Source organism: Pongo pygmaeus, chromosome 2, assembly GCF_028885625.2.
Source record: "Pongo pygmaeus isolate AG05252 chromosome 2, NHGRI_mPonPyg2-v2.0_pri, whole genome shotgun sequence".
NCBI classification, from domain to species: Eukaryota; Metazoa; Chordata; class Mammalia; order Primates; family Hominidae; genus Pongo; species Pongo pygmaeus.
This window is the reverse complement of record NC_085930.1, coordinates 73,640,223-73,665,976: the sequence shown is the minus strand read 5'-3', so window position 1 is coordinate 73,665,976 and position 25,754 is coordinate 73,640,223. Positions and strand designations below refer to the sequence as shown.

At 39.9% G+C, this 25,754-nt stretch overlaps 1 protein-coding gene across 1 annotated transcript in view; it reads right to left on the bottom strand.

Moving 5' to 3' along the window:
- Positions 1 to 7,591: 7,591 nt before the first annotated feature.
- The window catches only part of SUMF1 (sulfatase modifying factor 1), a 106,073-nt gene continuing 87,910 nt past the window's right edge, over positions 7,592 to 25,754 (bottom strand). Inside the window, exons 8-9 of the mRNA XM_054482508.2 lie at positions 17,799 to 17,858; positions 7,592 to 8,699 (exon numbers count right to left, since the gene is read on the bottom strand). Coding sequence (XP_054338483.1) covers positions 8,589 to 8,699; positions 17,799 to 17,858 — 171 coding nt within the window. The 3' untranslated portion in view covers positions 7,592 to 8,588. The remainder of the gene's footprint in view (positions 8,700 to 17,798; positions 17,859 to 25,754) is intronic.

Sequence of the window (25,754 nt, the reverse complement as noted above, 5' to 3'; positions counted from 1 at the left end):
TGGGACTACAGGCGCCCGCCACCACGCCCAGCTAATTTTTTGTATTTTTAGTAGAGACGGGGTTTCACTGTGTTAGCCAGGATGGTCTTGATCTCCGGACCTCGTGATCCGCCCACTTCGGCCTCCCAAAGTGCTGGGATTACAGGCGTGAGCCACTGCGCCCGGCCTAATTTTTTAACATAAAAATATACAAGCTCATATTCTGTGAGCCCTCAGGCTACATATCATATAGTCTCTAGAAAACTCTACTGTATACTCTTAGATAATTTAAAAAACAAACAACATCTTAATATTATTATGAAAATCAGTTTGACTCACAGGCCCCTTGAAAGGGGGCTGGAGGTCTCTGGGGTCTCCAGACCACACTTGGAGAACTGCTGAGCTAGATAAAACCTCCTACAACAGGTTGTAGTGAGTTCTGTCTGCCACATCCTGAACTCTTCTACTTGGACATCATATTGATTTTCATTTATTTATTTTCATTTTTATGATTTTTAAGGACAGGGTATGGCTCTGTCACCCAGGCTGGAGTGCAGCAGTGTGATCATAGCAAACTCCTGAGGTCAAGCAATCCTGCCACCTCAGCCTTACTCCTGAGTTGCTAGGATTATAGGACTACGCTACCATGCCCAGCTAATTTTTCTATTTTTTGTAGAGATGGGGTCTCACTATGTTGCCTAGGCTGATCATGAACTCCTGGCCTCAAGTGATCCTCCCTTCTTGGCCTCCCAAAGTGCTAGGATTACTGGCGTAAACCACCCTGCCCAGCCCCCATCTTGATTGTTAAATTTGGTAATTTATGTAGTTAGAATTAAAATCCTGGACCAGTAATCTCAAAGAAGGATTAAATAAGAAGTAAGAATGTAAACAATTAGGCAGAACTACCCAAACAACTATTCTCTAAAACTGAAATTCAAATTAGCACTGAAGACACCACAGAAAACCTTGAACAGGCAGATCAATATAGTATGGGCCAACAGACTATCCTCCCTTTTCTTTTTTCCTTCTTTTTAATTATTGTTATGCCCACAAATGACTTTTCCATTGGTATTAAACCTGCTAGAGGTTCTTTGTGAGGTGGATTCAAGAGGAAAAGTCCCAGAATTTCACAATATATGTAGCAATAACCAGGTCTCACTTTCCCCTTCCGTGAGAACTTTGTGGGACAGACAGACCACGCAGGATCAGGTATTTCCAAATTCAAGTACTAACAGAAGTTTGGGGATTAATCATGCCAGCTTTTTTCTTTTTTTAATGTTTGATATGGGGGTCAAGGTTAAGCTTTTCTATGCAGTCTCTTCGCTCTTTCTTACTCTTAGCCCATTTTGTCCTCCTCTCTGTGGCTGTAACTCCATGGCTGCCCAGGACCATCTGGTAGTACCTTCCTGCTCCTTTGCTTCTAATAATCATATTTATAACAGGAACAAGTACCTAGGAAGCACTTATCCCAGTATCTGGGAAGCACTTATCCAAGTACTTTGTGCTAAGCACTTTATTTTTGCATGGTCTCATATCTCCCCATAACCCCACAAGGTAGGTATTATTATTCCCATTTTACCTTAGATGACATTGCTTGCCTTAAGGTGGCAGTTACGTATGTGGTGGTGCAGGGATATGATCCCCGACAATCTTATCCCAAGGCTCTCTACCCACGGTGCTAAACTGCCTTTTAAAGACAGTGATGCTGGACACAGTGGCTCATGCCTATAATTCCAGCATTTTGGCATGCTGAGGCAAGTGGATTGCTTGAGCCCTGGAGTTCAAGACCAGCCTAGGCAACATGGAAAAACTCCATCTCTACAAAAAAAAAAAAATACAAAAAACTAGCTGGGCATGGTGGCATGTGCCTGTAGTCCCAGATACTCAGAAGGCTGAGGTGAGGGGATCACCTGAGCCTAGGAGGTAGAGGCTGTAGTGAGCCATGACTGCACCACTGCCCTCGAGCCTGGATGACAGAGGGAGATTCTGTCTCAAAAAAATAAAAATAAAAGACAATGTTTGAAGAGATTAAAACGACATCCTTCCCATGTCATTTAAAGGTAAATAAATAAAATCTTATTTGGCAAAGGTGTAGAGCAGAGAAAAATTGTGGACTTTGAAAATGCAACCAATGGCTCTTCCCCACAGGCACCAAAGTAAATGTAGGTGAACCTTTTATCAGTGCCACCTGACAAGGAAAGCCTTATCTCTGCTCCCCTGATAGTCTGTTAGTGGTTTCACTTTTCCCCTAAGCGTTGATTTACAGCTTCTAGCATTACCCTGTTAAGGTCCAAGCTGACATGCTAGAAAAGAGTTGCTCTGATCAGTCTTCCATTCCCCTCGGCAAAGAAAACAAGGGGTTTGTCAAATATGTCCCAGACCCCAGGGCGGGAGAGCAATCCTATCCAACCTTCAATTACTCTGAACTGGAATCGCCTTCTTCCCTGACAACTGTGACTAATTCCAAAGGCCCAACCAGCCTTCTCATAATGATGACTTTGGGGTCAATTACTTTGGGGGCAGATTAGAATCTGATCTGAAGCTGAAAAATTCCGCCCCCTTGGTACTAATCCCTTGAACTTTCCAATCCTAAATAGGGCAAGTTTCAGGAAAGAGCATTTCTCATTTTACAGCCTACCTGAATATTGTCTGTAATGATTTTGCTTAATCAAAAAATTAATTAAACTCTTGCTCTAATGGTCTAAACACAGGAGTCAGAGGAAGGAAGTTCTGGCCACCTGCCAAAGCTCCATCTGAGGCTCTCGGAGTTAATAATTTCCATGGTGTTTTAAGCATTTGAAACAACAAAGGCTAGCTTTCACTAATAGAACAACTGATTCTGGAAAACCTCCTATAAAAATGAGGCCTGCTCTACAGTGGTTTGTATCCAGAGAATTACGTTTTAACAAATAAAATTAAATCAACAGTCAATAAATTAAAATTTTGCTATTCTCTGATATTAATCTGCAAACTTAGCCATAAGTGCTCAAGTTAATGAAAATGCGCTGCCAATGGCTCTGCTGAGATTACTGATGGCTGTTAAATGGTTTTCAGTGGGGACAGCATGGGGATAGAGGAGAGGAGTCTCATAAGGCATTTCTAGGCAAGATGAGGTCCCTGGGCAAGCCACGGCCCTTTCTTACATTTATACATTTCTTGCTAATACATTACTTACTTGATCAGTCATTCTTCATAAATAAATACAACTTTTTTTTTTTGCTCTGTGAAACGAATCAACTCTTCATAATCTAGGCTGCAAATGCAAACTGGCACCCTGCAGATGAAACGGGGCTGCAGAAGCAATTTATTAGGTCTTCACAGTGTTTGCTTTTTTAAAATATTAGTTGGTTGCCAACATTAAAAACTCAGAAGACTTCACACAAAAATGCAAACATCCAGCCAGTCCTGGAAACTGGATAACTGAGCAACTCCAGGCTGACATTTCTGCATGGCAGCTATGGACGAGAACAGAGCAGTGGCAGCACGCTTAGAACAGGCCTCACTCATGCCCAGCCTGCTTCACCTGTTGACACGTCTTGCCTGGCTCTGCACTTCCTTTGTTCCTCCATAGCCAGCCTGCAGGTTAACTCCCTTATGAGAAATACTGCTAATGGAATGTTAATATTTGTTGGAAGGAAGGAGGGAAGGAGGGAGACAGATATGCCAAATATTTAAAAAAGAAAAAATAAGCCCACACTAATCCCTTGCATAAAATTCCTGAAGTTTCAGAACAGAAAGCACTATGTTTACGGTGTTTTTTTTCAAGATATTCCTGAAGTCAACTATGGATTTTACCACATGCAAAAATTCTGTTTGCAGCTCGAATACTGAGGATAAAAATGTGATCTATTTTGAAAAGGTAAGATTAGCAAGAGAATTAGAATACTGGATTCCCATGGATGAAATTTCAGTCATTATTTTTTGTCAATAGAATTCTCAGTAAAGATAGTCCCTGAAAAGTAGAATTTACCAATGTACTACTTTGAAGCCACCATCCCCACCACACCCCTGCCCCAACCAACTTTTATTTATTTATTTATTTATTTATTTATTTATTTTGAGATGGAGTTTTGCTCTTGCTGCCCAGGCTGGAGTGCAATGGCGTGATCTCGGCTCACTGCAACCTCCGCCTCCCGAGTTCAATCGATTCTCCTGCCTCAGCCTCCAAGTAGCTGGGATTACAGGCACCCACCAACAAGCCCAACTAATTTTTGTATTTTTAGTAGAGATGAGGTTTCACCATGTTGGCCAGGTTAGTCATGAACTCCTGACCCCAGCTGATCCACCCGCCTCAGCCTCCCAAAGTGCTGGGATTACAGGCATGAGCCACTGTGCCTGGCCCCAACCAACTCTTACTAAAATAAATGGTAGCTTCCATTTCTTTTTTTCCTCAAGGGTCATATCAACAATTGAGATGCTCTGTTCAAAAAAAAGTAAAAGATGGGGGTGAAAAGAAAATGCCCATATTGACACAGATCTGTACTGCATTTTAAGCTGTAGGTTGAACCATGTAGTTTGAAGCATCTATGCAGCCCATTTTCCATGAAGAAAAGGTCCCTCTTGATTACCACCCGTATTTCCCCCCGCCCCTGCCTTCTTCTAATCATGTATACAACTTTAAAAAAAAAAGAGATACACCTTGCTTCTCACTCAACTGTCATGTGCAGTCCAAAAATAAAGACCGTCCAGGATTCAGGACTAAAGCAGACTTGAAAACAAACTCCAAATTCCTTCCATGCTTCAATGGGGCAAGAAATGAGAATTCGAAACCACCAACTCTAGATATAAGAGTTCCTTAAACAACAACAACAACAACAAAAAAACAGTTTTTTAATACTGGAACTGGCACATCGACCAAATGGTCTGCTCTGCTCCTACTGTTGATTTAAAGCAGAAATAGCTCACAAGTGATTAATAAACAGAGAATGGAGGACAGTAGAATGTGGAAGTCATGTTGGATCACATGTGGTTTAAAACGTGTTTTGAAACAAGCAGGCACAAACTTTCTCATAATTTAAAAGAAAACCTTAGCAATATATGAAGACCTTCAGGAAAAAAAAAAATTTAATCCTATGAAAGTGCCTTCTTTTAGTGCATCTAGTGATTTATTTAGTGGCTTCGAGAACTGCTACACTTTCCACTGTGTTAAACTCTGAAAAACTGAGAGTGCAGATAAAGATGCTGCAAAGACACTGCCTACCTTAAAGTCGACTGATGAAGAAATCTACATCCCAGATCAGATTTTTTACTTTTGATGGAAGTGGTCTTCATTAGAAGCATATGTACTGAAGGTCTTACATTTTGGAGAAGAAAGAAGGTGCCTCAAGGCTTAAGGCTGCAAAGGATCAACTGGCTGTAATACTGGCTGTAAATGCCAGTGGAGATTGAATTAAGCTATTGGTTTTGTTAGGATAGTTATTATTTTGTTAGTGCTGTGGTACAATGTACAAAGTTCCTTAAGTTTTGAGTAATCTGCCTCTACCCCAATTTTCCCCGTATGCCTCTATTTTTTGTGTACAATGTCACAGAAAGTGAGGCTTTTCAGGACTACATCTATGGCATTCAAACCAAACTTTTCGTAGTCCCATTTTGCTGGTCTGCTCATATGTCACTATCCAACATTATAAAGTGTAGTGACTATAGCTATCCATAGTTTAGGGTACTCTTTAGTTGGTAACCCAGACATGTAGTTCTTAAATAAATGGCTTGTTAGGATGTCATTTTATTTTATTTATTTTTAGAGACAGGGTCTTGCTCTGTTGCCCAGGCTGGAGTACAGTGGCACAATCATAGTTCACTGCAGCCTTGAGCTCTTGGGCACAAGCGAACCTCCCACCTCAGCCTCTCAAGTAGCTGGGACTACAGGTACACACTGCCATGCCCAACTAATTTTGATTTTTCATTTTTTGTAAAGATGGGGTCTCGCTTTGTTGCTGTTATAACTCTGTGTTCACACTGTTATGAAGGAATACCCAAGACTGGGTAATTTATAAAGAAAAGAGGTTTAATTGACTCACAGTTCCACATGGCTGGGGAAACTTACAATCATGGTGGAAGGCACCTCTTCACAGGGTGGCAGGAGAGACAGTGAGTGCTGAGCAATGGGGGAAAAGCCCCTTATAAAACCATCAGAACTTGTGAGAACTAACTCACTATCACAAGAACAGCATGGGGGTTACTGCCCCCAAGATCCAATTACTCCCACCAGGTCCCTCGCATAACACCTGGGGATTATGGGAACTACAATTCAAGATGAGATTTGGGTGGACGCAGTCAAACCATCTCAGTTGCCCAGGCTGGTCTCAAGTTCCTAGCCTCAAACGATCCTCTCGCCTCGACTTCCCAAAGTGCTGGGATTATAGGTATCAGTCACCGTCCCCAACTTAGGAATTCATTTTAAATGCCTTCCAGTATTATGCTGATGCTAAAAATGCAATTCTAAAAAGTATACCCAAAACACCAAAAATATTTATGCAATATAACATTAATTAACAAGAGAAGAATTCAAAATATACACACTATAAATATAACAATGTAAAAAATATATGCAGGTGGGAGGTAACAAGTAAAAACAAACTGTACTGGAGTAGGGTGACTTTAAAAATAAAATCTCTTATTTCCTACATTAGTTATTTGCTACAAATGTTTGTTCTTTTTTTTTTTTTCTTTTTTTCTTTTTTTTTTTTTTGCCTGGGATTAATCATCAGTAGGTGGAAGTTTGTAGAAAAACATTTAATATCCACAAAATGAACCACAAATGTGGCTAAACATGCTAGCTATATGACTTTTTTTTTTTTTTTTTTTTTTTCCTGAGACAAAGTCTTGTTCTGTTATACAGGCTGGAATGCAATGCCGCGATCTTGGCTCACTGCAACCTCCGCCTTCCAAGTTCAAGCGATTCTCCTGGCTCAGTCCTGAGTAGCTGGGACTACAGGCAAGTGTCACCACTCCTGGCTAAATTTTTTTTTTTTGGATTTTTAGTAGAAATAGGGTTTTGGCATGTTGGCCAAGCTAATCTTGAACTCCTGACCTTGAGTGATCTACCCACCTTGGCCTCCCAAAGTGCTGAGGTTACAGGTGTGAGCCACTGAGCCTGGCCTACATGACTGCTTTTCAAGTGAATTGTTTTAACATGTTAAGAGGCTAAGCACAAAAGTAGCAATCAAGTGTTGGTTAAACACTTTTGAATATTATTTGATTTAAACATTTCTTTCAAATGGCATGCAAGAAATGGCTTAGGTGTTCTCAGGACTGAGGAATCAGTATGGGAACTTGATAACAGGGACCTTAGGTTGAAAGCCATCGTTCTAAAACAAGGTGCTTTCCTGGCATGGGAAGCAAATGCTGGGTTTTACAAGACCACAAGTGAGGCAGTGCCTTTGACTTGGCATTATCTACTGTGGCAACAAGCAGCAAGGTCATGATAGGGTTCCTGGTGGAATAGCCTTGCTTTTTGGAACAAAAATTCCCACAAATTACCCACATATCAAAGTTATCCACTAGCTAATAAACATGAAAGTTTTCTAGCAAATAAAACACACATATCACAAAGTCCTTTCTTTAAAAGAAAACACAAAGAAGAGAAAGAGAAAAGAAGCTGATGAGAGTGAAGCCTGATTTAGCAGATAAGTTTATTCAACATAGTGCATGATTCAAAGCATCTGATATTCCATAGCCAACAAGGTTTCCTATTCCCTATTACAAAATACCGGATTCCCTGAATATAGCTAATTCAAGGTCCTCGTTACTTTTTCCCTATATCTAGAATTAAACAGTTTTCCCCATTTAGCACACATTCCACATTCACTGAAGGCTTTGGGGAGAGGGGGAAACAGAACTTATGACTGCCCCTCTGAACCAAAGGCACTTAATGTTAAAAGATAAAGCACAGTAGAGTCACCCCACAGACATTCCTATGTGTTCAACGGCTGAACTTCAGCATACCATCACCGGCCCATGTGGGATTCATCATAACAATGTAAAAGACACTGATTTCCTTGGAAAAACAAAGTGCAGTATGAATATAAAGGAGTCACCACACCCCTCTTCTGAAAGTAATACATAAGAGAACTCTTACTTTACATGATTAGTATCACTCAAGGTTCACACATGGAAAAAATAGCTAAAAAATAATCTATCATAAATTCTCACTATGAAGTCACAATAGAATCTGATATCCTTTTTAGAATTGGTGAGTTGGAGAGAAACCCAGAGGTCATGCTGTCCATCCCTTCATCTGATAGGGGAGGGCACTTGAGGCCCAGGAAGGTCAAGCATCGGACCTGGGGTCTAACCCCTGTGGCAGAGCCTGCGTAGGACGTGGGCCTCCTGAAGCCTAGGTCAGGGTTCCCTCCACTCCCCTTCCTCTTTAAAGACTCTCAAAAGTAAAATATGGCGATGATCTCCAAAGATGCACCACACCATAAAGCACATGCACTGACCCAGGTCAGCAATTTGGTCTCACAAGGCGGTTCCTTTGGCCATTGGGCAGGTATGTAACCCACCTCAGGGTGGGAATTCTTTGCATGGGATCATTCAAAGTTCTGAAGGAAGCCCAGTGTAGGTCAGACACGACTCCTTCTTGGACTGGGGAAGACTCTTCTTGGTTGTCAGTCCATGGTGGGCAGGCGGTCGGCTGCACAGCGGAATCCCAGATTCGAAGCAGAGCTATCAGGTGTGTTCTGGCTCCGAGCAGCACAGCGATACCTGTAACAATAAGACTGTGTCGAGAGAAAAAGCAAGGTAAGTGCTACCGGGACTCTCAGCTGAAGGCTCTAACCCGTCAGATGCATGTTGCACCGGCTGTAGACAGTGCTTCCCCACAACCCTGCCTGTATGGATACTTAACATGTATGCTTTAAAAAGGGCAGCACATTCAAGAATTAACCACATATTTTCCAACGTCCTTTACCTTATAAATGTAACACGGATATAGTAGAAAGATGTTCAGCATTAGATATAACAGCAAAAAAGAAAAATGTAACAACCAATGATTGCCTAAGTTTAGGCACATCCATATAATAGAAAAGTAAGCAGCCATTGAAAGTCATGTTTTTACATAGTATTTAATGACACAGGAAGTTTTCATGATAAAATGCTAAATGAGGCCAGGTGCACTGTCTCACACCTGTAATCCCAACATTTTGGGAGGCTGAAATGGGAGGACTGCTTGAGGCCAGGAGCTCGAAGCCAGCCTGGGCAACACAGCAAGACCCCATCTCTACAAAAAATTAGCTGAGCACGGTGGTGTACACCTGTAGTCACAGCTACTCTAGAGGTTGAAGTGGGAAGATCTCTTGAGCCTGGGTGTTTGAGGCTGCAGTGCACCATCATTGAGCCACTGTACTAAAGCCTGGGTGACAGAGCAAGATCTTGTGTCCAAAAAAAAAAAACCAGTTAAAATGAAAAAGTCAGAATATAAAGGTGTATATGTGGTATGACCACAGTGTAGATAACTACAAATGCCAAGAAGAAAAGACTGGAAGATTCAGAATGCACCACAATATGCACAGTAGTTATCCCTCAAGCAACCTGAGTTTCATATTTCCTATATGAAACCTATTCAGTATTCCTATACAATAAGAATTAATATATATTAATTTTTGAAATTAAACCAAGTAATAAGTGATAGACGACCACTGAAAAAATATTAAGAACAACACTAAGATACCATTTAATATCTAAATAATATTTATGATATCATTTACTATCTAAATCATATTTATGATATCATTTAATACCAGTAGATCGGCAACAAATTCAACAACAAGCCTAGGAACATCAAACGTACGAAAGGCTGTGGGACAACATTGCTTTTTAAAAATATGTTGCCTTGGGAGTTTAAATCATAGTAACTAATAAAGCTATACAATGTTGTGTGCAGTTTGTTTTACATCTGTGTTATTAAATAAGGGCCAGGCACAAGTACACACATGCACACTAACACAGACCTTCAGCGCCTAGTACACACCAGACATGGGACTAGGCATCTTCATCTGTTAGGTCATTTGATTCTAACAGCCCAGAGAAACTCAATGACTTACCCAAGATTGCACAGTTATTAAAGAAAGTAGAATTCCAGCTCAGGTCTAACTGTGGCGTGCTTGCTTTCCTAACAAGATTCTACACTCCAGAGAGAAGGATATCACGACTCATGTCTTCTTTCCCACTGCCCAATACACAAGCCCTGCATGCACTTGTACACTTGCACAAACATAAGAGAGCCTAACACACATATCCCTGGCTACCTAGCAGATATTCAGTGATTAACCACAGATTACTTCAAAAGCCTCCACATGCCAAACATAACCACGCATGAAACTCTTGTGCCCTAGGATTGTTCTCCGATCCAAAATAACGGAGAATAAAAATAAACTAGTCATCCTGTGTGCCATGAGCATAAACTCTGAGTTGGCCCAGTACAGCTCAAGTCCCTACAAGCTGGTTAAAGAAGTTTCACAAAGAAACGTGGAATAACTTTAGAATCTGTGCAGAAGCGATAATTTGGAGTCGGGGGGAAGATAAGTCAGCATGCAAAAGGTTTTTTTTTTAATTATTCTCTTTTCTCTCAGAAAAGTAAAATGCTTCTTATCTTTACGAAAAGTATCTCTAAAGTTGACACAGAAATTCTCTGGAGCACTTCTACTGTAAAAATAAAGACACAGTGCTTTGTCTTCTATAGATAGTGAAATGATAGCAACCAATTTTCTCAATTTCCTTGTGGTCAGTGAATAATATAACATTAGCAATTCTCAGGTAGACAGAGGGAAGATGAATTTAAAGTGTGCTTGAAATAATTGATAAATTGATGGCATCTCCTACTATGTGTGATCCGCATGCAATGGAAGCTCTCAAATGACTAGAGGTGACCATGCAGGAAGACATAGCAAAAGCCTCATTCCATGCAGGGCCTACTCATCGGGCTGCTGTGAAACAACAGTGCTTTGGTATTTCTAGAATCAAGTTCCTGTGGATAATCCAGGGCCGCATGCAACCAAGCACGTGTAGCAAATTCCACACTGCAGCAAAGATCAGGTTCAGGGGGAGCTACACAGATGACATGACATTCTTGTCCCATAAATGTACACGCTTTTTTAGAAGGCAAAAATTGATGTGGATGAGATTTCCATGATCATGGCAGTGGTCCTCGGACCTCAGCATACATAAGAACAGCCAATACGCTTGCTTAAATCCATGTTCCTAGGCCATACATCCAGAAACTCTGATTCAGGAAGTCTAGTATGGGGCCCAGGAACCTGCTTCTAACAAGCTTCTAGGTGCTGCTGATGCTACAGGCCCATGGGCCACACTTTGAGTAACACTGGTTTATAGGATTTAGAGGGGAAGTTGAGAGGATAGCAAGGCCACAGCCTGATCATATCAGAGCATGGTTTAATTATTCATTGAATATACGAGAGCTTACAATATGCCAGATGCTATTTTAGGTATGATGGATACAATCAGAACAAGACAAACAAGATACCTGTTATCAGGGAGCTGACATTCAAATGGGAATTGTCAGACAATAAATAAACCGATACATTCAAGATGGTTTCCAGGAGTAGTCACCTCTGCAGGAAGGAAAATAGGGAAAGAGGACTGAGAGTGACTGGGTGGCTACTTTAGATAGGGTGGTGGTCTGGAAAGGCCTCTCTGAGAAGATCACATGTGGGCTGAGTTGCCCAAAGATCTGGAGCATGAGAATTCCAGGCAAGAGTAATGACTGGCACAAAGGTGGTTAATGATGTCTTTGGGGTAACTGGCTTCCTCACTAAAACAACAAAGGTATTAGCCAGCTTCTAAGCAGGTCTTAGAAACCTTGTGTTCAACTGCAGGAAGATGGTAATAGCCCTGCCAGCATCTGAATGTGGATATACATTTGCTACATAAATGGGAAAGTTAAGAAATCTCTCCGGTGATAGGGCATAGGACTTAGGTTTTTGTTGAATGGCATATTTCTACCTGTCACTTACCTCTTAAATTATATCAGAAACTATTTTAAAATAAGATGATATTCATATGCCACAAAATCTAGCATATAACAACTCAAATGAACTGTTGGGATCTGCCCAAAGCACTGGGTTGAGGATTCTACAGCTGTGACACAGGATAATAGAAAAGACATATACAAGACATTATTCCCAGGGCCATATCTGAAGACCCTGGTATATACAGAATAATTCCATTCTTGAAAGACAAAAATTAAGTACACAAAAAGTTTGCTGGAATACTATCAATTGTTTTCTTTAGGAAGCATGATAATTTTATTTTCATTTTGATCTTTACTATATATTTTCTAAATTTTATGCTATGGAAATGTTTTCTTTGAATAATGAAAAGTTTAAAACCAGTGCCTCTCCCTTCCCCACCACCAAAAATTAGTTCTTTATTAGATCACAGCAATCCCTGAGACTGTCTGTTAACCAAAATGACAATAAATAATTAAACCCTAAAAAGCAAGACTCACTACAAAAGTTAGTGTTGAGAGGTCAGGGCCATCACTTGAGAAAACAGTCAATTCACACATCATTCCATTTCAAAGGCACTCATTCACTCGGCAAACATTTATTAATAAGTTGCTTATTTAAAATTCCAACTAATAAAGCACATAATTAAAGAGGTAAATGTCCTCATTATAAATGTCCTCATTGCTCTTTCTTTTTTTTCCAACTTTATTTTTAGCACCAAAAGTGGTTCTTAAGGATGTGAGGTCTTTAGGTGGCTGAAAAATGGGTCATTCCATTAATTAAGAACAGGGAAAGTGGGAAGGACCTGTTTTAGTCCTATTTCATTAAGATGGCTAATTATTGTGTGAAATTGATCTCCATGTCTGTGCTAAGAATGAGATCCTGGACTTGGGAACAATCCATTTAAGATAATGACTTATCAGCCTTGGGGCTTCAAAGTCAAGGGGAACAGCAATATGGTTTTTATGAGAGGGAGACTTTTAGGGACAAAGGGCATTTTAAAGATAATTGTAACTCATGTTAAACAAAATCATTATAGAGAACGCCACAACAGAACAGAGGTCTCAATTTCCCATCCATTGCTCTTGCCACTAACACTAGACCAACTCCTTTCGCTCTTCATCTTGGTAGGATGGTGACGATTTCCTTAATGTTGTAGGCTGAGCTAAAGACCCAGAGGGATTAATCTAACAACATCAACAACAATGAGTATTTCTTGAGTACTTACTATGTGAACTGTTCTAAGAACTTCTATGTATTAATTCACTTAATCCTCTCAACAATCCTATGAGATGGGCATTATTAGTATCTGCACTGTATACATGAGGAAAAATTGAGGCACACAGATGTTAATAGTGTGCCTAAGGTCACGTGGTTTATAAATGGTGGATCCAAGGTTCCAGCCTATTCAATCTGATTTCAAAGTCTGCACCCTTAACCAGATGACATGTTGTCTCATAGTTTTTCTTTCTGTGCCCCCATCTCGTTATTGAAGCTATACTTTGGATAGATTTTCAAAAAATTATGAATGATCATCAGAATTTACTTCAGCCAGGCAGGCCGGGCATGGTGGCTCACGTCTGTAATCTCAGCACTTTGGGAGGCCAAGGCGGGAGGATCACTTAAGGACAGGAGTTCAAAACTAGCCTGGCCAATTTGGTGAAACCCTATCTCTACACAGAAATTAGCCGGACGTGGTGGCACACGCCTGTAATCCCAGCTACTCAGGAAGCTGAGGCAGGAGAAATGCTTGAACCTGGGAGGCGGACGTTGCAGTGAGCCTAGATCATGTCACTGCACTCCAGCCTGGGTGACAGAATAAGATTCTGTCTCAAAAAAAAGAATTTACTTTAGCCAGGCAAACTGGTGTTGGTCCATGATCAAAAATAAGTTATCATCTAAGCAAGAAAATTTTTTAAAAAAATGAATTATAACATTATTCTTTCTTTTTATTGATTTTTTTCCTTTTATTGATTTTCACCTATGCCATGAACATTGCTTTTGCCTGCCTAGTTGGGAGTTTATTAGTTGGTTCCCTATTCAAAAGAGAAGAGGGGAAATAATCTAATTATAATAAAGATGATGGTGATAGGAGCAACTAACTTTTACTGAGCCTTTACCATAAGCTAAGCACTGTACCAAGAACTTATATATTTTGGTTCATTTACTCCTCATCAGAACCTTATAATGGGTACAATTATAGTAAGTTACAAATGTAAAAACTGAGGCTTAGAAAGATTAAGTAATTTGCCCAAGGTCACATACCTGGCAAGAAACAGATATAGAACTCCAATCCAGAAGTAATTCCCTAATCCACGTCTCAATAATTTAGTAAAAGCTGTCACTCTTCATCTACTGGAAAGGCTAAGCACTCTGAAAATAATTCACAATCAACACTATGCTATTTTCCTAACCTTACAGATATAACCAGACTGATGTTAAAGACCAAACTAACATACAATTCACTTGACCAAGATCCTGGAAGTGCCATTTTTCTACGGAAAATCCTGTGGATCCCACTCAGTTTTGTCACTCTGCTATTCTCCTCTTCTAAAATGTTATCCCCATCACATGGAACCTGACTAAATTAAAACAAATCCTTCAAGTAAGCTAAGAAAAGATAAAAATGCATAATATAGACTTTAAATCAACCACTAAAATTATAAAACACAGAGTTACAGCTAATAAGCATAAGGAGAGAAAATGGGGTGATAAAAAGTATGTAATCGAAAAGAAGACAAACAGAGAACAAGAACAGGTGAGACAAAGAGAAAAAAAATCAAGATAGCACATTTCAACCCAACCATATCAAAAACCACATTAAAAATAAATAGTCTAAACACCCAATGAAAGGCAGAGATTATGCCAATAAATACAATAACTCAAATGACATGGACCAATTCCTTAAAAGATACAAACTACTAGAATGTACTCAAGAAGAAACAGATAAGCTGTATAGTCCTACATCTATTTAAAAAATTAGGCCTATAGTAAAAGAAAAAAAAAATGGGTATACTGGCTCACACCTGTAGTCCCAGTCACTCGGGAGGCTGAGGCAGGACAATTGCTTGAGTTCAGAAATTCGACCCTGTCTCTAAATTAATTAATTAATAGTTAAAACTCTCAGCCCAAATGCATTCACCAAGGAATCCTATCAAACATTTCAATAATAACACTAATTCTACATAAACTCTTGCAAAAAATTTAAAATAAGTTAATATTTAACAACTCAATCTATGAAATCAGCAACACCCTGAAACCAAAATCAAAGACATTACAAGAAAACAGAATCAACTAGATTCAAAAATACTCATAATTTTTGCAAATCAAATCCAAAATGTATAAAAAAGATAATACATCATGATTAAGTGGAATGATATGTATCCCAGGAATGCAAGGATAGTTTAATATTTGAAAATCAATGTAATTCACCATATGAACAGATAGAAAAAGCAAAATCATATTATCATCTCAATAGATGCAGAAAAAGCTCCCAGCAAAATCTACATCCATTGCTGATAAAAAACTCACAAAAAATTAGCAATGGAAAAAAACTTTCTCAAGATGTAAAGAGCATGCGTCTATGAAAAAGTTATTGCTAATACGTATCCAATTTTGAAAAACTGAATGTTTATTCCCTAAGATCAAGAATGAGGTATGAATGTCTACTCTTACCATTCCTATTCAACACTATCCTGAAGGTTCTAGCCAATGACATACAGCAAGAAAAAGTTATAAAAGGCATCTAGATTAAAAAGGAAGAACTGTCGATATTCACAGATCATATGATCAGCTATGTAGAAAATATGATACAATTTACAAAAACATTACTAGAACCAATAAATGAGTTTTGCAAGGTTGCAAGACTCAAGATGAACATACAAAAATCAGTACCATGTAAGTGTAGTTAACAAAGCATGTAGGAGGTTAAAAGATATTTTTAAAGAATCTACTGGGAAGCTTATAAAAATGTAGATTACAAATAAGCTAAAAATTATAAAACATGAAAGTAGATACATGCATATGCATGGAATTAGGACAGTTAATGTTCTTTACTTGCTTAAAATGTTTTTTACAAGCTTGTGTTACCCCATTTACTCTTGATGAAACATCTTCTGGTCCTCAATTACTTAGAAAGTAAATGGATTCTGAATTTAGAAAAGTGCCATATGCCAGAGACATAACTGGTGGCAATTAGGATTTTGAGATACTACTGAACAAAGAGAGATTCACCTGTTTTCCATGGAAGTCTGGTTTCCTGGCAAGAAGATCTAGGTACATTTGTAGCAATAACTTCAAACAGAGAAGCAATCTGGGATTAAAGACTCTGATGTGTACATGAACATGTAAATATATTGGGAAGACCTGGGACAATGCTTTTAATTTAAAATCAAAACTAGAATTTTAGGCTGGGCGCAGTGGCTGATGCCTGTAATCCCAACACTTTGGGAAGCAAAGGCAGGAAGAATTTCCTGAGCCCAAACGTTCAAGACCAGCCTAGGCAAGATGGCAAGACCCCATCTCTAAAAAAAATTTAAAAATTAGCCAAGTTACTTAGGATGCTGAGATGGGAGGATCGCTTGAGCCCAGGAGGTTGGGGCTGTAGTGAGCTGTGATTGTGCCACTGCACCTCAGCCTGGGTGAAGAGTGAGACTCTGTCTCAAAAAAAAAAAAAAAAAAAAAGATTTCATGAAAATAAATTGGTCTACATCTTGTTACCAATGTAGGTCTAAAGCATCAGTTGAGCTCTGCTCTATGAACTTCTACCTGAATCACTGGATTAAAAATTCTAAGAAATACAGAAGATATACATACATACAAACTTACATATATATATAAAATCTAGAGAGATTTGCTTTAGGCTAGTGATTCCCGAACTTGGCTGTATGTTTTCATCACCTGGAGAGCTTTAAAAAATGCAATGTCCAGCTCACACTGAAGAAAAATCAAATCAGAATGGGGGTGAGTGAGGAGCCAGACATCAGTATTTTATATAGATCCCAGATGATTACAATGTGGAACAAAGTTTGAGAACCACTGTTTAAGACAAAATTTGATAACGCCATCATTATCAAATTAGTAACTTAATTTGGAGCCATTATAGGTGGTTTTAAGTCTCTAACCACCTGGACAGAATAAATTACTAGGGGAAGCTTTGCGGCAATAACAATCTGCAAAATGCCATCTCTGCACAGGGATAGAAAGCTGGAGTTCAGGAGACGTGAAAAATAAATGACTCAAAGAAAAAAGGGAAGGGATGATATTCTATTTCCAAATTCCTTATAAAGGTTATTTAGGAAACACCAAGTCACTCTAACTGATGAAGAAAGCCAGCTCAGACCCTAAAATCATAGCCCAAAGAGAAGAAACACTCTCTGGGAATGATGCTTATTTCACAAGGCACACTTTGTACCTAGAACACGGGATGCTTCCATTTCAGTATATCACAATCTGCCTTCCATACATAACTCTCACCTGAATCTCAGCAGAAAATCCAGAAATGTACAGGATTCTCAAATAAATTAAGGGTGTGCTTTCAGACTTACATGCTGGAAAAGTTATATACACCCACCCCCACGCAGTTCACGGGACAACAAAGGTCTCTCCAAGGGGCAAGATTCAATAGATGAAATTTGGTTGACAATAGGTCATTCACAACCTCTGTTACTTGTGTTACTTTTCTCCATGCTTGTAACCAAATTTGAGATGACTGTCCTCCTTTTTTTCTGGTTTCAGTGGGGTTAGGTATGCATTTGCAGAAATGAATGAGACATTTGGGGCTATCATTTACGATGGATCCATAAAACTGCTATCACAACAAGAACGGCAAAACAGTTTAGTGACATGACTTACCCTATGGCACATGTAGGATCCACCTTTCTTCACCCGGTCTTTCCCAGAAGGGGGACCTTTCTACAGATGAAGAAAAAAGGCTATGTTAGACCAGAAGGCAAAGCTGCCCCTTACACAGTGGGAGAGAATCCACTTTGATCCAACCAGCTCTCTCATGGTTGCCTAAACTCTCCACAATGCATTTCCACCCCTAGGCTTTGTATCTATATTCGTGGGCCCTCCCAAATGCCCACCTCCCCAAATCCTACCCATCTTCTAAGGCCTACCTCAAGTTTCCACTCCTTGGTGAAGTCTTTCTGACTATAGGAAGCAATCCTGTCTCTAAGTCCCTACAGCATTTCTTGCCTAGATGACTAATAAGCTGCTTGACTGCACCTCTTACCATGTTATGATGCAAATTTATCATGTGTTATAATTGGTTTACTCATCTACACTGGCAAGCCTCTTTGAATTACATGGTATTTTTTGAAACAAACATTTTTCTTGAGACAGGGTCTCCTTCTGTCACCCAGGCTGGAGTGCAGTGGTGTGATCATAGCTCACTACAGCCCTGACCACCTGGGTTCAAGCAGTCCTCCCTCCTCAGCCTCCCAAGTAGCTAGAACCACAGGCATGAACCACCACGCCCAGCTAATTTTTAAAAATTATTATTTGTAGAGACAGGGTCTCGCTATATTGCCCAGGCTGGTCTTGAACTACTGAGCTCAAGTGACCCTCCTACCTCAGCCTCCCAAAGTGCTGGGATTACAGGCATGCAACACCATGCCAGGCTAGAATTATATGTTTTTATAATCCCGCTGTGTAATACTTAATAAATACTTTGCTGATTGAATGAAAGAGTTTGCTTGTTAGCCTTGAAAAAATTTAGGTGTGCTTTATTAAGATATAATTAATATACAGTAAAATTCATCCTTTTTAAGGGCACAGTTCCAGTGAGTTTTGACAAACATATATAGTCATGTAACCGCTACCACAATCAAGACATACAACATGGTTTATCTTGAAGAAAAAAAAAAGACACATATACGTACTATGAACCAGGCACAGTTTGAGCACTTTACAAATATTAACTCAGGTATTCTCCATCCAACCTTGGAGGTAGGTTAAGTTACTGGCAAAATAAGTGGCACAGCCAGGCAGCCTTGCTCCAGAGTCCATGCTCTGAGGCACTCCACTGCCCTCCCACTTAGAGACAAGAAGTGTAGGAAATTAGGCAGTGCTTAAAAGGAGGCAAGAAAGAGCAGTGTCTACCACTGTAATGAGAATTAAGATCTACACAGAGCCAGTATAATGGCAAGACTTTTTTCTAGGAAGGGCTTCAGATAAAAGTTCAAAGGAAATGAAAATCCTAAAGGATCAGTTGCCAAGATAAAAGCCTCAGCATCAGGTACGCCATACACAGCATCTGAGAGGTACCAATAAATAGGCTCTAATAAGCCAGAACCATATCAGGGGAGTCTGTGGGGAAAGGGATCTATCTCCTTTTTTTGTTCAAAAAGACAATTAATCACACACCTGTCTACTATTTGCTCCAAAAACGCAAGAAGCCGGGACAATCCCACTCCTATCTTAGTTCTTCCTTTTCCTGTGACCCAAAAGCACCCTTACTTAAGTGGCAGAAATTAAAAGAATCACGTTTTCTCCAAGCATGGCTAATGTACTTTCTTGCAAATGTAAACCATGTGGGCAGAAGTGCACATTATCTTCTAAGCATTTCCAGGTACGGATGCTCCTTAGCATGGGATTAGGTCCTGTCCTAATAAATCCATCATAAGTTGAATATATTATTAAGTCAAAAATGCATTTAATACTCCTAACCTACGCAACATCACAGCTTAGCCTAGCCTACCTTAAACATGTTCAGAACACTTACGTTAGTCTGTAGTTGGGCAAATCATCTAACAACACAAAGCCTATTTTATAATAAATTGTTGAATATATCATGTAAATTACTGAATACTGAACTGAAAGTGGAAAACAGAATGGTTGTATGGATACTTAAACCACAGTTTCTACCGAAGGCATATCTCTTTTGTACAATTGTAAACTCAAAAAAAAATCTTAAGTCAAACCATTGTAAGTAGGGGACTGTCTGTGCTTAGAAACTATCACAGACAAAGCCATTGGCTATTCCTCCTTCAACTGCAGGGCTACAATATTTCCAAGGCCTTAAATGCTTAATGTTACATTAATAAACTTTTGTTAATTATAAACAGGCACACTGCAAACATGAAAAGCTACATGTCAAAATAATGGCTGGCAGCAGTTTTCTTCCCAGCAATATCTAGAATCTGACAAACACTCTGAGTCAGTTTATTACTCTATAAGACAATTACCAAGAATTCACTGTAGCAGCAATGAAAGCATTTATAATTGTGGAACTCTCCCATATAATGGCCACACTCTCCTACACTGTTTCTTGCTTAACAATTCTTGCATTACACTGCTTTAGGTGGTTCTCCGCATGCTCTGTTACAATGTATCAAATTGTGATTCAAGTCTCTCACAGTATCTGCTAGCATGCAATTTAGACTTCTCAAGTAGATCTAGGAACAAGAAGGAGCTGATTTGCCAATGGGAAGGCATGGGAACAAAATAGTTCCCTTTCATCATCAACTTCAATGAACTAAGTCTGCAATCAATAACTATGACACTTATCACAGTGACGCGAGTACTAATGACAGTCATCCCAGGCTGACACAACTGTAGCACCTAACACAGTCCTCAATTTAGGTGACTGCTCAGCTGCTTCTTATAAATAAAACTATTTTTGCTAGCAAACAACATGATAATTAACTAAAACTGTTTGAAATGCTTGCCACTTTGCCAAAAAACAGAAAAATTACTAGGAGGATGTAGTGGGTTGAAGAGTGTTCCCAAAATTAATGCTCATTCACAGCCCTAGTATCTGACCTGATTCAGAAATAGGAACTTTGCAGACTTGTAATTTTTGTAATTAATATAAGATCATATTGGATTAGGGCGGGCCCTAAATCCAATGACTGGTGTCCTTATAAGATGAGGAGAGGATGCACAGAGGAAGACAGAGAAGTCTATCTATGTGGTGATGGAGGCAGGGACTGGAGTGAGGTGGCTATAAGCCAAGGAATGAGAAGGATTCCTGGAAGCCACCAGGAAGGATCTTACCTTAGAGACTCCAGATGGGGTGTGGCACAGCCAGCACCTTGATTTCAGACTGCTAGCCTCCAGAACTGTGAGAGAATAAATTTCTGTTGTTTCAAGACACTAAGAGTGGGAGGCCGAGGCGGGCGGATCACAAGGTCAAGAGATGGAGCCCACCCTGGCCAATATGGTGAAACCCCATCTCTACTAAAAATACAAAAATTAGCTGGTCGTGGTGGCACACACCTATAGTCCCAGCTACTTGGGAGGCTGAGGCAGGAGAATCACTTGAATCCGCAAGGCAGAGGTTGCAGTGGGCCGAGATCGCGCCACTGCACTCCAGCCTAGCAACAGAGCGAGACTCCATCTCAAAAAAAAAAAAAAAAAAAAAGACACTAAGTGTGTGGTAATTTGCTATGCAGCCCTAGCAGACTAATCCGGAGAGTTGGGGAAGAGGGGTATCTCCATTACCATTTGTGAAAGAAAACATTAATAAATCAAAATTAACACTATCTCTCATGATCAAGTTTATTACTGCAGGCTAAAACAACTGAAGTGGCTATTGGTGGTGGTGTTTAAACACCTCATCTGTTTGCCTGTATACCACAGCAGGAAGAGCAGCTGCAGGGCCCTATGACCTCCACTTCCTGTGCTCAAGAGTCTCAGGGATGCATAAGAATCCACTTGGAATTAACCTAGATATCCATCAGCAGTGGACTGGATAAAGAAAACGTGGTACATATACATCATGGAATACAACACAGCCATAAAAAAAGAATGAATCATGTCCTTTGCAGCAACATGAATGGAGCTGGAGGCCATTATTATCCTATGTGAATTAACGCAGCAACAGAAAACCAAATACTGCATGTTCTCACTTATAAATGGGAGCTAAACATTGGGTATACATGGAGACAAAGAAGAGAACAATAGACACTGGGACCTATTTGAGCAAGGTGGAGGGTGAGAGGAGGATGCGGACTGAAAAACTACATACTGAGTATTATGCTGATTACCTGGGTGACAAAATTATCTACACCAAACCCCCACAGCCCACAATTTACCAATGTAACAAATCTGCACATCCATCCTTTGCACTTAAAATGAAAGTTGGAAAGAAAAAAAAAGTCTCAGTGGAAAAACATATGGAACATAGGGACTCTGCCTATAACCAGGCAGGAACCATCGTGAATGCTGTCTCCAAAGGTACTATTGCCCGTAACTGCTCTAGTCTCATAGACACCAAAATATTAACGTGTCTCCAATGCTTGCATCGTTGCAAGAAGAGCAAAACACACAGGTTTCTACATAACAGTCCCAATAATCTCAAAAGGCCAAGGTACAGCTAAAGTTCTCAGGAAAAGTGATGAAGAAGCAACACTCAGCATTAGTGCAGAGAAATCTACCCCTGTTTAAAACACCTGGGAAGGCATGTAAGTCTTTAACGATGAGTTGAATCCACTGGAGATGCCACAGAACCACGTATCAGTGAGACTGGCTTGTTTGGAGGAGGAATGAGACCGTAAGGAAGAGGGGTGGCCAGCCTGCTCACGGCTACCAGGACATTTTTCACAGCAAAACGACTGCACTCTGTGTAGTCAAGAGACATTTCCCTTTCCCTCCTTGTCATGCCCAATACATTGACCAGGAAAGCAACAGAAGGGATGGAGAGTGTGACAAATTTCCATCCTCAGCAAACAGTCAAAAGGCACTACTAGTGACCTGGATGGGACTGGAGACTATTATTCTAAGTGAAGTAACTCAGGAATGGAAAACCAAACATCATATGTTCTCACTCATAAGTGGGAGCTAAGGATGCGAAGGCATAAGAATGACACAATGGACTTTGGGGACTTGGGGAAAGGGTGGGAAGGGGTTGAGGGATAAAAGGCTGCAAATCAGGTGCAGTGTATATTGCTCGGGTGGGGGTGTACCAAAATCTCACAAATCACCACTAAAGAACTTACCCATGTAACCAAACACCACCTGTTCCCCAATAACCAATGGAAATTTAAAAAATTAAAACAAATAATAAACATGTTATTGACACAATCCATAGTAATGAAATGCTAAGCACCCATTAAAAAGAATGAGGCACTTCTGTATGTGTACACTTTACTATCATTTTTTACTAAGAAAATAACAGTATCAAGCATTTATTCTGACTTCCCCACGCAAACTATGCCTCAGGAAAAAAGAAGAGTTATGAGTGAACGTTCTTTATAGAGGAATTCCAGATAATTAATGCAGAAAGAGTAATAGAATATCACTATTTCAAAATCTTGGCCAGGTGCAATGGCTCATGCCTGTAATCCCAGCACTTTGGGAGGCCAATGTGGGAAGATTGCTTGAGCTCAGGAGTTAAAGATCGGCCTGGGCAACATGGTGAAACCTCATCTCTACAAAAAATACAAAAGTTAGCCCAGCGTGGTGGGCACGCCTGTAGTCCCAGCTACTCAAGAGGCTAAGGCAGGAGAACCACTTGAGCCTGGGAGGCAGAGGTTGCAGTGAGCAGTGACTGCGCCACAGCACTGCAGCCTAGACAAAAGAAATGAGAAACTCCATCTCAGGAAAACAAACAAACAAAGAAACAAGAAAAAAAAACCCTCCTAAAGAACTGAATCTAGGCAGTGAGTATCAATGGCTGCTAAATTCAGTGAGTGAAAGGCTAATGAAGAACCTTGCAACGGATGGTTCAGACTGACAATGCCTACTTAAATACTGATAAATCTTATTAACAAAAATAATCTTATCAGTGTCACAATAAGAGCCATGCATAATATGCCTCCTGATATGATATAAAGAATGTACACAGCCCTATGAAGTATTTTTAATTACTCTTATACATACACACACACATACATGAACACACACACACACACATCCTACCTAAAGCCTAAATATAATCAAGACTTTAAATCTAAATAAAGATTGTAGGAAATACAAGGGGTAGAAGAATATACTAAAATGATTCCACAAAGATGCAATGAACAAAACCCAGACCACGGGAAATTCTTTCAAAAACAGATCATTTGTGGTGATTCCTCAATGATCTAGAACCAGAAATACCATTTGACCCAGCAATCCCATTATTGGGTATATACCCAAATGATTATAAATCATTCTGCTATAAAGACACATGCACACTTATGTTTATTGTGGCACTGCTCACAATAGCAAAGACTTGGAACCAACCCAAATGCCCATCAATGATGCACTGGATAAAGAAAATGTGGCACATATACACCATGGAATTATATGCAGCCATAAAAAAGGATGAGCTCATGTCCTTTGCAGGGACATGGATGAAGCTGGAAACCATCATTCTCAACAAACTAACAATAGAACAGAAAACCAAACACCGCATGTTCTCACTCATAGGAAGGAGTTGAACAACGAGAACACATGGACACAGGGAGGGGAACATCACACACTGGGGCCTGTTGCAGGGTTGGGGACTAGGGGAGGGATAGCATTAGGAGAAATACCTAATGTAGGTGACGGGTTGATAGGTGCAGTAAACCACCATGGCACATGTATACCTAAGTAACAAACCTGCACATTCCGCACATGTACCCCAGAACTTAAAAGTATAATAAAAAGAAAAAAAAAGAGATCAGGGCAGGGCACAGTGGCTCATGACTATAATCCCAGCACTTTGGGAGGCCAAGGCAGACGGATCACTGGAGGTCAGGAGTTCAAGACCATCCTGGCCAACATGGTGAAACCTTGTCTCTACTAAAAATACCAAAATTAGCCAGTCATGGTGGTACACACCTATAATTCCAGCTACTAGGGAGGCTGAGGCAGGAGAATTGCTTGAACCCGGGAGGCGGAGGCTGCAGTGAGCCGAGATTGTGCCACTGCACTCCAGCCTGGGTGACAGAGCAAGACTCCAACTCGAAAATAAATAAATAAATAAAAATAAAAAGAGATCAGACATGTTTTCAACAAATAAATAGCAAGGGAGGAAAAAGAGAGACGTTATAAATTGAGAGACCTAAAATATTCTCTGGTCGTGGTGGTGGCATGGGGCAATTCTATATGCCTTGAGGCAGTTTTTGTCCTGGATTATCTTTTGAAGGATGTTTGTGTAACCAAGAGTCTCAGAAGATGACAGAAGGCAGGTTTGTTTCCTGGCCAGAACAATAATGTCAAAGGTTGGGTATGTTTATTATAAACCTTTTTATAAGACTGGAAGTCTCCTAAGCTCAGGATTCTCCAGCTGTGACAAAGACCTACTGTGTCATCCTTATGGGACTTGGCGGACAAGGGGAAGCGATGTGAACATGAAGTGCATGTTGCCTGCTGTGCTGTGACTAGAAAAATCTGTAACTCTGACACAGAAACTTCATGTCTTCTGCCAGCATCCACGACACTGTAGTGGCCTAACTCATGAGCTTGCAAACAGAATAAAATTTCAGACTCTTCATAGTCTTGACGAAGACATATCAACAAACAAAATGCATAGTATTACTGTCATATATATTACAGTTATATATGTGAAAAACTTAACAACACAGTGCGACCATTATTGCCTTAAACAACCTTATGTTTTTAAAAGGAATTAAGTGAAAAAATAAATGCAGTATTTTCTACTTAACTATTTACCATATTTCCTACTTGTCAGTTCTGCCTGTGTATCTATCTGAGTTATCACCTAGTGCCAGTCCCTTTCAGTCTAGAAAATCTGCTTAGTATTTCTTAGTATGGCAGATCTGCCAGCAGATTCACTGTCTTTGTTAATCTACAATGACTATTTCTCCTTCATTTTAAAATATTAAACCTTTATTATGGGTAACTGTTGATTCACATGAAGCTGTAAAAGGTAAC